At 61.8% G+C, this 13981-nt stretch overlaps 1 protein-coding gene across 1 annotated transcript in view; it reads left to right on the top strand.

Moving 5' to 3' along the window:
* Positions 1–365: 365 nt before the first annotated feature.
* The window catches only part of MAD1L1 (mitotic arrest deficient 1 like 1), a 318039-nt gene continuing 304423 nt past the window's right edge, over positions 366–13981 (top strand). The window contains exons 1-8 of the mRNA XM_043559540.1: positions 366–685; positions 2797–2959; positions 6234–6374; positions 8679–8858; positions 11107–11231; positions 12082–12163; positions 13054–13184; positions 13329–13443. Coding sequence (XP_043415475.1) covers positions 2810–2959; positions 6234–6374; positions 8679–8858; positions 11107–11231; positions 12082–12163; positions 13054–13184; positions 13329–13443 — 924 coding nt within the window. The 5' untranslated portion in view covers positions 366–685; positions 2797–2809. The remainder of the gene's footprint in view (positions 686–2796; positions 2960–6233; positions 6375–8678; positions 8859–11106; positions 11232–12081; positions 12164–13053; positions 13185–13328; positions 13444–13981) is intronic.

Here is a 13981-nt window from a genome sequence, read left to right as displayed (position 1 = left end):
CGGGGGAAGAGGTGCCGACCCTTGGAGCACCGGGCAGATCAGAGGTGGGGGAGGTGCAGACCCTAGGGGGCGTGGTGTAGACGCTGGGTACGATGCAGACCCTCCCGAGCGCGGTGCAGACCCTAGGGCGCTCGGTCCCGGGTGGGGTGGGAGCCTGGAGGACGAGGTTCAGGAGGGAGCGAGACCTGTGTTACGGGACGATGATCGCTGGCTATGGGAGCTCACAGGGCGCTGGGAGGGTAGCCTAGAAGCAGAGTATTTTGCCTTTCCAGTGGACCCTGTGGAAACTAAAAACATATTCAAGCTAATACCGTAACGAAATTTTGGGAGTTGTCAGAGCCAGCAAGTTTGTCCCGAAGAGGCCACCGTTGGGCCTTGCTATTCCACACAATACGGTGCGAGGCCACCGCCACAGCGGAGGCCCGTCCCGCGCGGGAAGGCTGGCACCCCGACAGTCCCGCGGGCCGGCCTTTGGTGCGAGTCCTGCCAGGGCGGTGTCAAGGGAGCGGACCGCTCCGAGGAGCAGGCGGAGGTCCCCGGCCCCGCTGGTGCTCGGACTCAGGGATTTACGGCCGGCCCTGCCCAGGTCTCGCGAGAGCGCGGCGGCACTTCTCGCGATACGCGGGCGCGGGCGCAGAGGAGGGAGATCTGAGCGGCGGCCGCGGCGAGCGGCGGGCTAGCTGAGGTGAGCGGCGGGGCGTCAGGGTCCCGGGTGGGCTTCGGGCGGGGTCGAGGAGCCAGGTTGGGCGCGGGTGGCGCCCCCTCTCCCTGCCCACTGGTCTCCTCCCTCCTGCCCTCCTCTCGCGCTCGGTCTTCGGAGCCCGGCCGGGGTGCTACCCGAAGCCGGGGTCTAGGGAGCGGGGGGCCGGGGTGCGAGCCGGAAGCGGGGGCCTCGGAGAGGGGTCGGCGTCGTCGGAGCCGGGGTCCTGGGAACGGGGATCGGGGTGAGAGCGGGGCCGAGGTCCTGGGAGCTGGCGTCCCCGGTGCCGGGATGCGAGCCGGGATCGGGGTCCTCGGAGCCGGGGTCCTCGGAGCTGGGGCTCGGGTGCGAGTCGGGACCTGGGTCCTCGGAGCCGAGATGCTGGGAGCGGGAGCCGGGGTCTTAGGAGCTGGGGCTGAGGTGCGAACCCGGGCCGGGGTCGGGACGGGGGTCCCTGGCGGTGGCGTCTAGGGGCGGGGCTTACCCCCACCCAGAGTCTGGCTGGGAAGCTGCGCCGGCCCGCGTGCTGTCACCCGCGCCTCTTCTAGCGGAGCGCGCTGCAGCCCCTCAAGGCCCCGGAGGCCAGGGCGGGCGGGGGGCGACGCACGTGTGCCTGGAGTTTGAGCGGAAGGTCCCCCCGGGCGGTGTCCTGGCCGAGAAGGGCAGCTGACAGGCGGCGCACAACCTGGGGGGTGTGGAGTCTGTGGGATAAAGGGGATGGAGTGGAGGCTGCTGCCTGATCGCGTGCCTCGTGTAGTGGCCCAGTTACAGGCAGTTGACAACGCGTGTGTTCCCTTGGTTCCAGTGCATCCCAGGCATCTGTTCTTGCACGGGACCTACCGGCTCAGTTTCTCATGGGGGGATGGAGAGGATGGCCCCGGGCTGACCTTGGCAGACCTAAGGGTTTGCTTCCAGAGAAGAGCTCAGCTGTCTGCCGCCACTGTCAGCACTGAGCACTTGCCCTGTTCTTGCATTCCCCTTTTCCTTTCCAGTGCGATTGAGAGTTGGCAAGGACAGCCGTGTTGTCCGGGGGCGGACACATGGCCTGCAGAGGAGAAGGGCCCTGTGTGCAGAGGGCCAAGGTTCTCGTACAGGAAACTCACAACCAAACTAGATTTCTCAGTCTCTTCCACTGGGGTGTTGGTGGGGAGGCGTTTTCAGTCTGGTACCTGGGGGAAGTCCCTGCGAGCCAGCCTGTTTCCTGAAGGGGACACGGTGTGCACCTGTAGCAGTCCACACCTGTGCCCGCTGGTGGATGGGTGGGTGGGCGGGCCGCGTGAAGCCACAGTCCCTTGCGCTCGGGAATGCCTTGGTCTTGTTCACACGTTGGCTCGTGGAGCACAAACTGGACCTGAGAGCCAGGCGGGCCTGGGATCCGGTCCATTCTGTAGCTTCTGAAGCCTCGCTTTCTCACGTCTCACACGTGTGCAAACACCTAGTTCGCCCGTTGTGAAGTCTGAGGTGTCCTGTGAGAAGTTACAGGCCGAGTGAGGATCTGGCATGACTCACCCCTGCCTTCTGGAAACTTAGGACAGGCACCGTAATCCTCACGGCAGCTTTGCAAAGAGGCTTTCGTGGTCCTCAGTTTACAGATGAGGAAACCGAGACTCGAGAAGGCTCAGTGCTCAGTGTCACGTACGTTTCTTTTTGGTTGAAACTAGCAATGCCTATTAAGGTCATCGTTAGCGGTGATTACGGTTAGCGTCGCTGGGGTCGCCAGCCCTCGCCACTGCGGCCTGCTTTGTTCCTTGTTCCCAGAGGCTGGGTGTTTTGTGTTCACAGGGCCATGTGCCCTGGGACTGCTGGGCATCTTTTTCTGGGAGCCGTCTGTCCGTCGCTGGCGTGCAGGTCAGCACCGTGACAGCGGCTCAGCGGCGTGGTCTTCAGATGCCTCTGTTTGTTTTCTGGTCAAGTGGCAGTGTGGGCTCCCGCTTGGCCCTGGAAATGTGGTTATGGGCTGAGGAGTGCTGTGAGCACTGTGAGCGTCGGGAGGGTGGGGCTGCCCAGAGGGCCCCCCCCCCCCCCCCCCCCCCGGCGCTGGTGCAGCTAATGGTGCCTGCAGACGCTCACCGTGGGCCCTCCCCGTCTTCCTGCAGAAGCCAAGTGGCCATGGACGACCTGGGGGAGAACACCACGGTGCTGTCCACCCTGAGGTCTTTGAACAACTTCATTTCTCAGCGGGTGGAGGCAGGATCTGGACTGGACGCTCCCACCTCCGCCCAGGGCTCTCTGCAGATGCAGTACCAGGAGAGCATGCAGGTGAGCGCCCCGGCGGGAGGGGCTCCGCGGGAGGGGCTCCGGGGCTCCAGGTGGGAAGACACACGCCTTAGGTGGGGCCTGTGCCGGGGAGCACCCGGGTCCCCCGGTCCCCGGGTCGGGAAGGGTCTCCAAGAAAGAGAAAGATTGGGTATGCCCTGGTCTCAGACCACTGTAGGGGGTGGGTGGGGGGGCGTTTGCAGATCTTGGCTTCACTCTGCCGTGATGTGGCTTTTACAGTTTTGCGATAAAAACAGTCCTATTTCCTTTATTTCACTTCCTTGGCAACACTGACCGTGCACCGTGATAAAGGGGTCAGGTCTTCTGGAGGACTTGAGGTTCCACAGAGTTGTGGGGTCAGTCTCATGGGGGCAGGGATCACTGGGCCCTCCCAAGCAGGGGGTGGCGTCTGCGCCTGGGCCTGGCCCCCGCCCCTCTGCACTGCCGATGTCCAGCAGCTCCCCTGTGCTGTGCGGCCTGAGCCATCCCAGGGAAACGGCCCCTGATGGAGCCCGGGAGCCCCAGGGAGGCCCAGGCAGCATCTGGTCAAACACATGCTGGTGTGTTTGTGTGCATTCGTTTGCTGAGTAATTGAATGATTTCTGTTTGTTTGTGGGCTGAGTTGCTGCTCGCTGCCATTTTTTGGCAAGGACTGTTTTTTATTTTGAAATTGAATCTTTTAGATTTGTTTTTGGCATTAAAGCATTTTTTGGAAACGCTAGTGGCAATTGTGCTTTTTTTTGTTTGTTTGAGTTGCTCACTGGCAAAATAAGAAGTTAGCAGCTTTGGTCTACAAAAGCGTTACAATTTTGTTGATGCAAATGTCTGGCAACTTTTGGCCCAACCTGTCGGAACTATAGAATCTAGAAATTCAGAGGCCAGCCTTTCAGTAAGCTAGTGCTGTGGAGGGCTTCCTCAGTCTGCGGGACCCCGTAGGCGGGTGCCAGAGAGGGCTGGTTAGAGTGTTGCGGCCGTAGGCTGCCAGGGCCCTGACCTGGTCCTGAGCTGGCCGGGACATCCGTCAGTGGTTTTGTGCCCTACCAGCTGCCCCCTGATGGTAGACGAGGGAACTGAGAACCTACAGGTCTGGGGGGAGCCTGGAAATCAGTGCTTTGTCTACCATTCCGGGCCCCCTGCCTTTTTTTTTTTTTTTATTTAAAATTTTTTTTTTTAACGTGTATTTATTTTTGAGACAGAGACAGAGCGTGAACGGGGGATGGGCAGAGAGAGAGGGAGACACGGAATCGGAAACAGGCTCCAGGCTCCGAGCCATCAGCCCAGAGCCCGACGCGGGGCTCGAACTCACGGACCGCGAGATAGTGACCCGAGCTGAAGTCGGACGCCCAACCGACTGAGCCACCCAGGCGCCCCCCCTGCCCTTTTTTTAAGCCTCTTGTTTCCGTGGGAAAGTGTTTACAGTCGCTCTGCTACATGTCAGTGTTGGTTTCGACATAAACATGTTTCAGTTACTTTCCTTCACATGCAGTCGTGGTCGATGTTTCAGGAAGATGTGTCCATGGGTCTGTTTCTCTGGGACTCCTGGTCCCTGTGCAGTGGTGCCCACGGGAGCTGGGAGCCCTAGCTGCAGGCACAGAGTGAGGCTGGGAAGGCCAGTGAGTCTGACGGAAGGTGCACTTCGGAACTCCCCCACTTGAACGGGTGGGGGTGCAAGTGAGAGAAAGTGTCAGAGGAGTGAAGTGTGGACTTGAGCCCCCAGAGACGGTGGGTGGGGGGGTGGGTAGAGAAGATACCTTTCCCCTGGCCTGGGATTTCTCATCCGTGGTTCGGCTGACGTTTTGAGGTGGGTGGTTCTTTGTTCTGCGGGACAGGCTTTTGCCTTGTGCGGTGTTGAGCGACATCCCTGGCCTCTGCCCGCGGGATGCCGGTAGCGAACACGTACTGCTTGCCCGTCTTTTGACGGTCGACAGCGTCTCCAGACGTTGCCAAGCATCCCTGGTGGAACCGAGAACCACTCGCCGTAACGCTTCAGTGTGCACATGAATACCTGATATGTTTAAGAGGAAGGTTCCGATTTGGCATCTGTGGGGCGCAGCCTGAGATTCTGTGTTTCTTTCTCGTGCTCTGGAGCTGCGGTGCTACCAGGCATTCTTGGAGTCGTCAGGCTCTAGTCCACGTGAGCCAGAGACCCTGACAGTCAGTGGGTCTGTGAAACTGACGTGTCCTCCGAGGCCCTTCAAGGCTTGACCTCACCTTTATGTGCCTACCCTCTGTGGTGGGTGTACTTGTAAGACGGCTCCTGAATGCCCGGCCCCAGGTGGGCCACACTTTCTCCCACTTAAACACTGGGTATTGTGGCGGCAGGATTTTGCCAACAGAATTAAGAACTTCAGTCAGTTGACCTTATGATGGTGGGCCTGACTTACTCAGATGAGCCTTTTAAACCTAGGTCACTAGATCAGATCGAGAAGTCAGAGACAGAGCAGGAGAGGGATTCCACATATGGGGGATTCTCCTTTGTTGGCTTTGGAGGTGGACAGGGGCCACGTGGCAGGGAATGTGGGTGGTCTCCAGGGGCTGACAGCAGCCCAGGGCTGACAGCAAGGAAACGGGACCTCGGTCCTCCAGCCATGTGAGTATGGAAGAGGATCTCATGGTCCAGATGAGATTGGAGCGTGGCCACTGCGTGTTGATTTTAGCCTGTGAGAGCCTGATCACACGACCTGGCCTTCTGCCCACAGAGCCTGACGGCGGCTAACGTGGGGTTTTAGCTGCTAGGTTTGTTGTAAGTTGCTGCACAGCAATAGGAAACTAATATGCTCTTTTCTCTAAAACAAGCATGTACACCGCCTTATTAAAACATATCATTCTTGGGCACCTGGGGGGCTCAGTCGGTTGAACATCCGACTTCGGTTCAGGTCACAATCTCACGGTCCGTGGGTTCCAGCCCCGCGACGGGCTCTGTGCTGACAGCTTGGAGCGTGGAGCCTGCTTCGGGTTCTGTCTCCCTCTCTCTGTGCCCCTCCCCTGCTCACGCTCGCTCTCTCTCTCTCTCTCTCTCTCTCTCCCTCAAAAAGAAATAAATACTAAAAGAAATTGAAAAAAAAATAGGTCCTTCTCTTCCTGTTATTATCTCCTCTCTGTTTACTGCCTCTGTGTACCTGTTTTCCAACAAAAGACCGGGCATCCGTCCTTCTCCCCCAAGGCTGAGTACGGGCCCCGTTGGGAGCAGGTGTCAGTGTGTGAGTGTCAGACGAGCCCCCCAGCTGTTCGGCGCGGCTGCTGAGGGTTCTCTCTCCCTCGGGTGTGACCTGCTCAGCTGGAGGAACGAGCCGAGCGGATCCGCTCCAAGTCCCAGGTCGTCCAGGTGGAGCGGGAGAAGACGCAGATGGAGCTGAGCCACAAGAGAGCGCGAGTGGAGCTGGAGCGGGCGGCCAGCACCAGCGCCAGGCGCTACGAGGTGGGTGCGAGCTGGCGGGCCTGGCCGTCAGAAGCCACGAGGTGCGTGCGGGCAGCCGGGCCCGGCGTAGGGCATTGTGCACGGTGCCTGCTGGGCCGTCGCGCAGTTGACCCTCCAGGTTGGGAGCCAAGGTGCTCTCCCTCCTGAGGCCACAGAGTGACCGTGCTCGATGTCCTTGAGGGGGCAGCGCACGGGGGAGGACTGACTGCCGTCTGCCTGGAGAGGTGCCGGTGGGCGTTCCTCTCTGCGGGGCTGCCTGTTCTCCCCACCCCTCCCAAGAATTGGGGTGTAAATCCAGCAGAAATACCAGGTGCCACCGGGCGACAGGCTTGGAAAGTCACTGGGTTGCATGGAGGTCTCAGGTCCAGGCTGGGCCAGTCTTGCTCACGTGGTTACAGGGCCCAGAGCAAAGACCTCCAGGGGCGCCTGGGTGGCTGATTCGGTTAAGCGCCGACTTCGGCTCGGGTCATGATCTCACGGTTCGTGGGTTCGGGCCCCGCGTCGGGCTCTGTGCTGACAGTTCGGAGCCTGGAGCCTGCTTCAGATTCTCTGTCTCCCTCTCTCTCTGCCCCTCCGCTCGCACTCTGTGTGTGTGTGTCTCTCTCTCTCTAAAAGATAAATTAAAAATGAAAAGAAAAAAAAAAAAGACCTCCAGCCTGGGGGTACTTCCTGTTGTCCCTGGCTTACCCAGGGCAGGCTGGGAAAGCGTGTTACCTAGAGAAGGTGCTAGTTTTTACTTAGGGCATAAATCCCTTGCTTCCTTAGCTTTGATCAACAGCACTTCACCAGGGTTTTTTAATAAGTGCCGATGATTTGTGGAAATGCTGCCAGACTCCAGCAAAGCATTGGACCGGAAAGTCTCTGACCTGCCTACGCTTTCTCAGGGTTGGATGTCTGGCCCTGTTCTTGCCTTACGTAGCATATCTGCATGCTTTCCTAGTCCTGTAAAAATAGCTGATGTCTTCGAGGGCGTGATGCTAATTTGATGTGTTCGACCTGGTACGCAGGCTTCTGGCCACGGTGTGCCGTGTGGGCCCAGTAGCCCGGAAACATGGGCTGTGAGTGGGTGCCGTGGCCTTGGCATTGTCCTGGTGCCGCTCTGAGGGGGTCTCTCTCTTAACGTGTGGTGTTAGCTGCTGTTCAGGGTCGTCCTGGGAGGGACAGGGGAAGGCCGTGGTAACGAAGTGCCTTATTAGGGGTGTGGAGGTGGCACCAGGGGCCACGAGATGGTAGGAATTGTGGTGTTGGTGTTACCGCCTGGCTCTCAGGCAGAAGGCACGGGGTGTGGAGCTCCTGGAATTTTCCTGGGCCGTAAGTCTGTCAAGGACAGGGTCTGTCCTGGCTGCTCTGGGTCTCCAGGGTCCAGCACGGGCCGTGGCACCTTACAGGTGCTTAGGATATGTTGGAATGAGTGGGGCATTGTTGCAGGGTCGGTGGAAGTTTCGTCTTGGGGAAATCCAAGGATGCGGGCTGCGCTTAACCCCGGGCCCTTGCTGAGCATGGCCTCTCTCTCTGAGAGGCCTCTCCCTTCCCACCCGCAGATGCGGCTGCGTGGGACCTGGACCGCCTGAGCGAGCAGCTCTCACGTGGTTTCTTTGTCTGGGACACGTGTCGTGGGTTTTCAGGGATGCCAGTTTGGCAGTGGGTGGGACTCTGGAGCCTCTAGATGGTGAGACTCCGGTTGGTGTCTGAGGTCTGGGGACCTGCATGGACTGCCCTGTGTGCACTTGGGACTGGCAGCCCGAATGGAGATGCTGCACCCTGCTCTGTGGCGTGCTTCCGTGGCAGAAGGGTCCCCTGGCTGTTCGGAGATCACACTTGTAGCTCCTTATTCCCGTGTGTCCCTTGAGCAGGCTGTGTCCCCACTTTCCTGTTGCTCCACCGTGGTGCTGGGCTGGAGAGCCCTGGGGTGAGCACTTGCCTTGGGGGTGCTGGCGGACCTTGCAGGGGGCTTGCGCGGCTCCCCTTCCTGGGGAGCGCTCAGAGGCCAGCAGCGTTAGGTGCCCGCTTTGTGGTCCCTTCCTTTCTGGGGCTGAAGGTAAGCTCCCCGTGGCCGACCGTTGGCTCTCGGGACCCCCCCCCCCCCCCCCGGGGCCATCAGAGCGATGGAGTCTTGGTCCTGCGGCTGGCTTCCCGGCATAAGACGCGTGGCGGGGGTGAAGGGCTGCGGGAGGTGATGTGCGCCGCGGGGCCTCTCCCTGCGGGAGCGGGGTGTGCGGCATGGCCGCGCCTGTCCCCGGGGAGGGTGGGCTGGGCCGCCCCGCCCCCGCTCACTGTCCCCGCTTTCTGTCCCCGCTCTGGCAGCGCGAGGTGGACCGCAACCAGGAGCTCCTGACGCGCATCCGGCAGCTGCAGGAGCGCGAGGCCGAGGCGGAGGAGAGGATGAAGGAGCAGCTGGAGCGCCACAGGCGGTGCCGGCAGAGCCTGGACGCCGCCGGCCAGAAGCTTCGGGAGAAGGAGGATGGCCTGGCCGCGGCCGGCGAGGTGAGGGCCCTCCCCGGGGCGGCCGCGTCGTGCGGGGCCGGTCTCCTCAGAGTCCCCTTCCCGCACCTGCGCCGATGGTTTCTGCGTCGTCCGTCGTAATCCGGATACAGATCCTCATTTCCACTCGTGGTTTTCAGTTAACGAGTCAAACGTTGTCTTAGTCTCTGTCATTAGGACTTTTAATGGTCGACTAGCCCGTGTTGTGTCGCGTAAAAAACTGTTTTACGTGCGTGCGTCCTGGTATGAGTACGTACGAGATACGAACGCGGCAGGTGGCGTGTACTTTCTGTTTCTATTGAGTTGCTCACTCAGGCGCGTTCCTAGGAGTGGGGTTTGAGGTCGCTGGCTTCTGCTGACAGTTGCCGTGTTGTCCTGACAGCATCGTTGAGGGTTCTGGTTTCCCTGTAGCCTTTCCTGTCGTGGATCTTCTGGAAGTCTTCTGGAAATACCTAAATACCTTTTTTTCTCCCTTCCGGAGACGTAAGTGGTGCTTCTGGATTTGCATGTCTTTGATTAGTAGGTCTGTTAGCATCTGAGAGCGCCTTTGAAGCCAGAGCACATCCGAGCCCTGCTCCTTATTCCCTCGACCCGTTGAAGGTTGTATAAATTTCAGAAGCAGAGCCGAGACGCTGATGCTGGTGGAGACGGGGCTCTCCTGACCTTCCCTGTCCCTTTGCGGTGTTGCTGCGGCTCGCGGGCGCCGGGAGGAAGGAGATGAAGCGCTGCCGGGGGAGGAGCGGGGGCGCGGGATCGTTGGTATTCTGTCTCTGCGTGCGTCTCCACTTGATAGATCTCGGGAAGCGGCAGGTTATTTTTGCCTTGGCAACGCTGGGGAGTATGTTAACGTTGTTCCTACATCTGTCTTCTGATGTGGATGCTGGCAGGAGTGGAGCCGTGATCGGCTCAAGACAAGTCCCCGTGTCGCCCTTGGCGTGCTTGCCCGAGCTGCGTCCTGGGGCCTGCGTGCGGGAGGCCGGTGTGCGGCCCATGGGGGCGGGGGACAGAGCCGGGTGGGGGGGAGGCCGCCGCCACGGAAGTGGGAAAGGTCTCAGCCAGTCAGGAAGGAGGACCCTGAATTTTGTTTGTTACTTTTTACTTCCTTGGAGAAAGCCCTCCCTGGTGACCGAGGCTGTCGCTGTTCCCGCACCGCGCTATCTTACAGGGTGCCTGGTTCGAGAAGTCCGTCAGCAGGGAGTCCTCTTGCTGCCGGCCCGGCTTTCATGCAGCGGCGTCCTGTGTGCGGCCAGCCGTCTGGTCCCGTATCCAGCGCGGCACCGGGTGTGTGGTGTGCGTGTTTGGAGTTCGGGAAGACTTCTCGAAGGCTGTCTTCTTAGATCAGTGTATTTTAGTACCTTCATTTTTCTTGGGTTCCCAGGCTGGCAGGCGCCATCGTAACAGAGCAGACCATGCAGATGGCCGGAGTGTGGGACGTGGATGGCCTGTGTCAGTGCCCCCTGGGCCCCCGCAAACATGGGTCCTGGGCAGGGGTGGGCCTTCTCGCTGGTGCGGGTCCTCGGTTCTCATCCTCCGCTCCAGGAGGCTAATTTACAGGGACGCCTCTGAGCTGGCTTCCCTGGGACAGCCACAGAAGGAGAGCGGTCAGCAGATGGTCACTAGAGGTCACCGGGTGAGGGTGTGGTCTGACGGCCGGGCAGAAGTTCTGCCCCTGAAAGTCCCAAGGCCCTGCTTTCGCCAGCCTCCCCAGCCTCCGCTCTCCCTTCTCCCCGCTTCTGGACGAGGGCACGGGGTCTGCACGGTCTTCCCGCAGCTCCTCCGTTCTGTGGGGCTCCTGTAGCCTTCTGAGGATGGCCTCAGTCCCCGTTTCCGACCTGTTGGCAGGGGCTTGGCTGTGGTTCACAGGGAGTGTTTCAGCTGGGATGATGGCATGGTGGGGGTTCATCTCGGATGGAGACACCGGGGCAGGCGTGGAGGGAGAGCCACGCAAGCACCCTAGGAACGAGCGAGGGTCCTGAGTGGCGGATGTCACCCGGCCCGGGCGGTCTCGGGAGCAGCCCGTCACCACGACCCGGTCTCTTCCCATTTGCTTGAGGGAAATGCGAGGCAGGCCGCGTAGCCAGGGATGGGGTGAGGGGTGGCATGCCCTCCCAGGTTGTGTCCCTGCCCTCAGGAGGGGGATGGGAGGGGCAGGCTCTCGTGGGGGCATTTGTCCTGCAACCTCGGGGTGGGCGGCTCCCCTCTGTGCGCCGGCAGCCGCTCAGCTGCTCTGGGCCGCCCGCTCTGCTCTCAGACCATCAGCGCGCTGAAGGGGAAGGTCTCGGAGCTGCAGTGGAGCGTGATGAACCAGGAGATGCAGGTGAAGAGCCTGGAGTCTGAGAAGCAGGAGCTCCAGGAGCAGCTGGCCTTGCAGCGCAAGTGAGCGGGGCGTGCTGGGGCGGGGGGGGGGGGGGGTGGGGGGTGGGGCGGGGAGTGCAGGGGGGCGGGGCGTGCAGGGGGTGGGGCTCTGCACCTTCGCTGGGCGTGGTGCGGGCAGGCCTGCTAGGGCCTGGGCTGTGTTTCGGGTCTGGTTGTTAACTGTGTGGAAGACCACGAACAGGAGGGCCCGGGCTCCTTTTGTGCCCTCTGTGGTCTGAGCACCCAGCAACCAGGCGTGCTGCTTGTGCCAAGCCCCAAGAACCTCCGGGGGCCCTTCTGGTCTGTCCTCCCCGTCCACAGGCTGTTGGGGGCAGACACAGGGGCCACTGAAGCTGGTCACTAGTGTTTTATGTATTCTGAGAACAATAGCGGAGAGTGGTCGTTTCTCCCCTCACAGAGAGCTTCCCTTTAAAGGCCATGTAGGGCGCCCTGGGGTGGTGGGTGGGGTGGACGGGAGAGGACTTCCAAGTGGAGGCAGCTCTCTGAGCAGGACAGATGTCTGCGAGGTCAGAAGGCTGAGTTCTGTCCCTGGGAGCTAGGCCTTTGCAGATGATGTCCTAGGAGGGCTCTGGACGCTCCTGGGCAGGGTTGGGGGGATGTGGGGGGGCCAGTCCCTGGTGGGTCCTCGGCTGTGGCTGTACCAGGGCCGGTGGCAGGCTGGGCAGGGCCCTGCATGTGGTGTGGACTTCGCCACCCACCCTGACCCGAGGGTACGGGCCACAGTGCCCTGGGAGTGGGGAGGGGGTGGAGTATGTTTGTGAGGGTCCACCCTGGAGAGCCTCCGGGGTGAGGACAGTCGCTGGTTTCACACACTCCTGTTTCTGCACATCGTGTGCCTTTCTCCGGACAGGAAATGTCAGGAGGCTAACGAGAAGGTCCAGGAGCTCCAGGCCCACCAGGAAGCGAGGGCTGACCAAGAGCAGAGGATCAGGGTGAGTGACTCCTTCTCAGACGCAGGCTGTGTCTGGGGGCTCTTCCCCTCCTGCCTCCTCGGTGGGGGTGTGCTTAGGGTGCCTGGGGACGGTGAGCTGCCCGCGCCCTGGTACTGCTGACACCGCTGCCTGTCTGTGCGTGGCGCGCCCGCGCTTGGTGCTGGGGATGCCGCACGAGCGAGAGGAGAGAGTGGATGGGCGTCTGGAGGTGGGGGCCCTGCCTGCGGAGGAACTTGGGGCTCCGGACCCCAGCCCGAGTGACCGGGGCTCCCCCCGGCCCCTCCCCAGCCGGCTCCCCCGTCGGGCCTCCCGGCTCCCTCTGCTGTTCCACGTGCTGTTTTCGGGTACCTCACCTCCGCCCTGGCCCCACCCCCCGCCCACCTACCCGGATTTGCTCGCCTTCACGGCCTGTGTCTGCCCTTCCACCAGAGCGCAAGTGCAGAGGCCTCCTGTGTGTCCTGCGTCACCCTGTCCCCACTGCATGACCCTGTACCTGGCACAGAGCTGGGCCCAGTAAACATTTGTTGACTGACCGACCGAGCTTGTTGGGGGACCTGCCACTGCTGGGTGCCGGTCGTCCTCAGGGTATCTTGGAACCGGAGATCTTAGAGGAGAGGCTTTGTCACGTGGAAGAGACTTGCTTGTCACTTGGGTGCTAGTGTGGCAGGAGTGGGTCTAGCGTGGGGGACGTGTGTGTGTGTTTCTCTGATGCGTCTCTTCGGGGCGCCGTTGCCGCATGCCCTGGGGCAGACCTGCGCTAGGGTCCTGCCCCCGAGTGGGCACGACTCCCCTGGAAGTGAGCGGCGAGGACGTGGCACAGAGGCACACCTCGAGGGCGAGCCGGGGCCGTGGAGGTTGACTCTGTCCTCTCTGTCCCTGGCCTCACTCAGGATTTGGAGCAGAAGCTGTCCCTGCAGGAGCAGGATGCTGCGGTCGTGAAGAACATGAAGTCGGAGTTGGTGCGGCTGCCCAAGATGGAGCGGGAGCTGAAGCAGCTGCGGGAGGAGAGCGCCTACCTGCGGTGAGGCTGGGTGGGCGGTGGGCAGCGGCCGTGCAGGTGGCGGGGCAGAGGGGTGGGGGGGTGGGGGGGCGCTGCACTCCTTGTCCCGGCTCCTCCTGCCTGTGCGTGGCGGCCCTTTGAGGGTTGTGGTGTCCGGCCCCCCAGGGAGATGCGAGAGACCAACGGGCTGCTCAGGGAGGAGCTGGAGGGCCTGCGGCGGCGGCTGGGGCGCCAGGAGAAGATGCAGGAAAGCCTGGCGGTCCTGGAGCTGGAGAAGGAGGTGAGGCTGGGGGCGTGCTGCAAGTGGGGGACCCCGGGTGTTTCGGGCCCGCCTTGTGCTTGCCCGCCTGAGATATGGAAGCTGCCGGGCTGGTGCCGTGGGCGGAGCAGCGACCCCCGAGCCCCCTGGCTGCACGTGTGGGTGCCGGCGAGCTGGCCCGCGGTGGGGAGACTCCACCGGGAGCCAGTGGGCCCCTGGTCGCGGATCGTTGTGCACGCGGGGGGCCGAGGCGGGTGTCCTGTGGGGAGGACCCGGCCCCCTGCCGTGGGGGCGTCGAGGTGGAGGAGGGTGAGCGCTTCCAGAAGCCGGAGAGAGGGCCAGGAGTGGGTTCTTCCCGAGAGCCTCCAGGAGGAGCTGTGAGAGCGCGTGCTGTGTTCTCAGCCCCCCGGAAGAAATTGGAAAACTGGTACAGATAGGGGCCGTGGTGCGGGGCGCCTGACACAGACCGGCTCCCACCCGCAGATGGGACGGACGCCCGGCTCCGTTTCCTCTCCTGTGTGTGCTGTTGGGACGCACGCTGGCATTTGTGGGACGCGCT

Source organism: Prionailurus bengalensis, chromosome E3 (genome assembly GCF_016509475.1).
Source record: "Prionailurus bengalensis isolate Pbe53 chromosome E3, Fcat_Pben_1.1_paternal_pri, whole genome shotgun sequence".
NCBI lineage: Eukaryota > Metazoa > Chordata > Mammalia > Carnivora > Felidae > Prionailurus > Prionailurus bengalensis.
The sequence above is the reverse complement of the archived record's forward strand: the minus strand, read 5'-3'. Positions and strand labels throughout refer to the sequence as shown.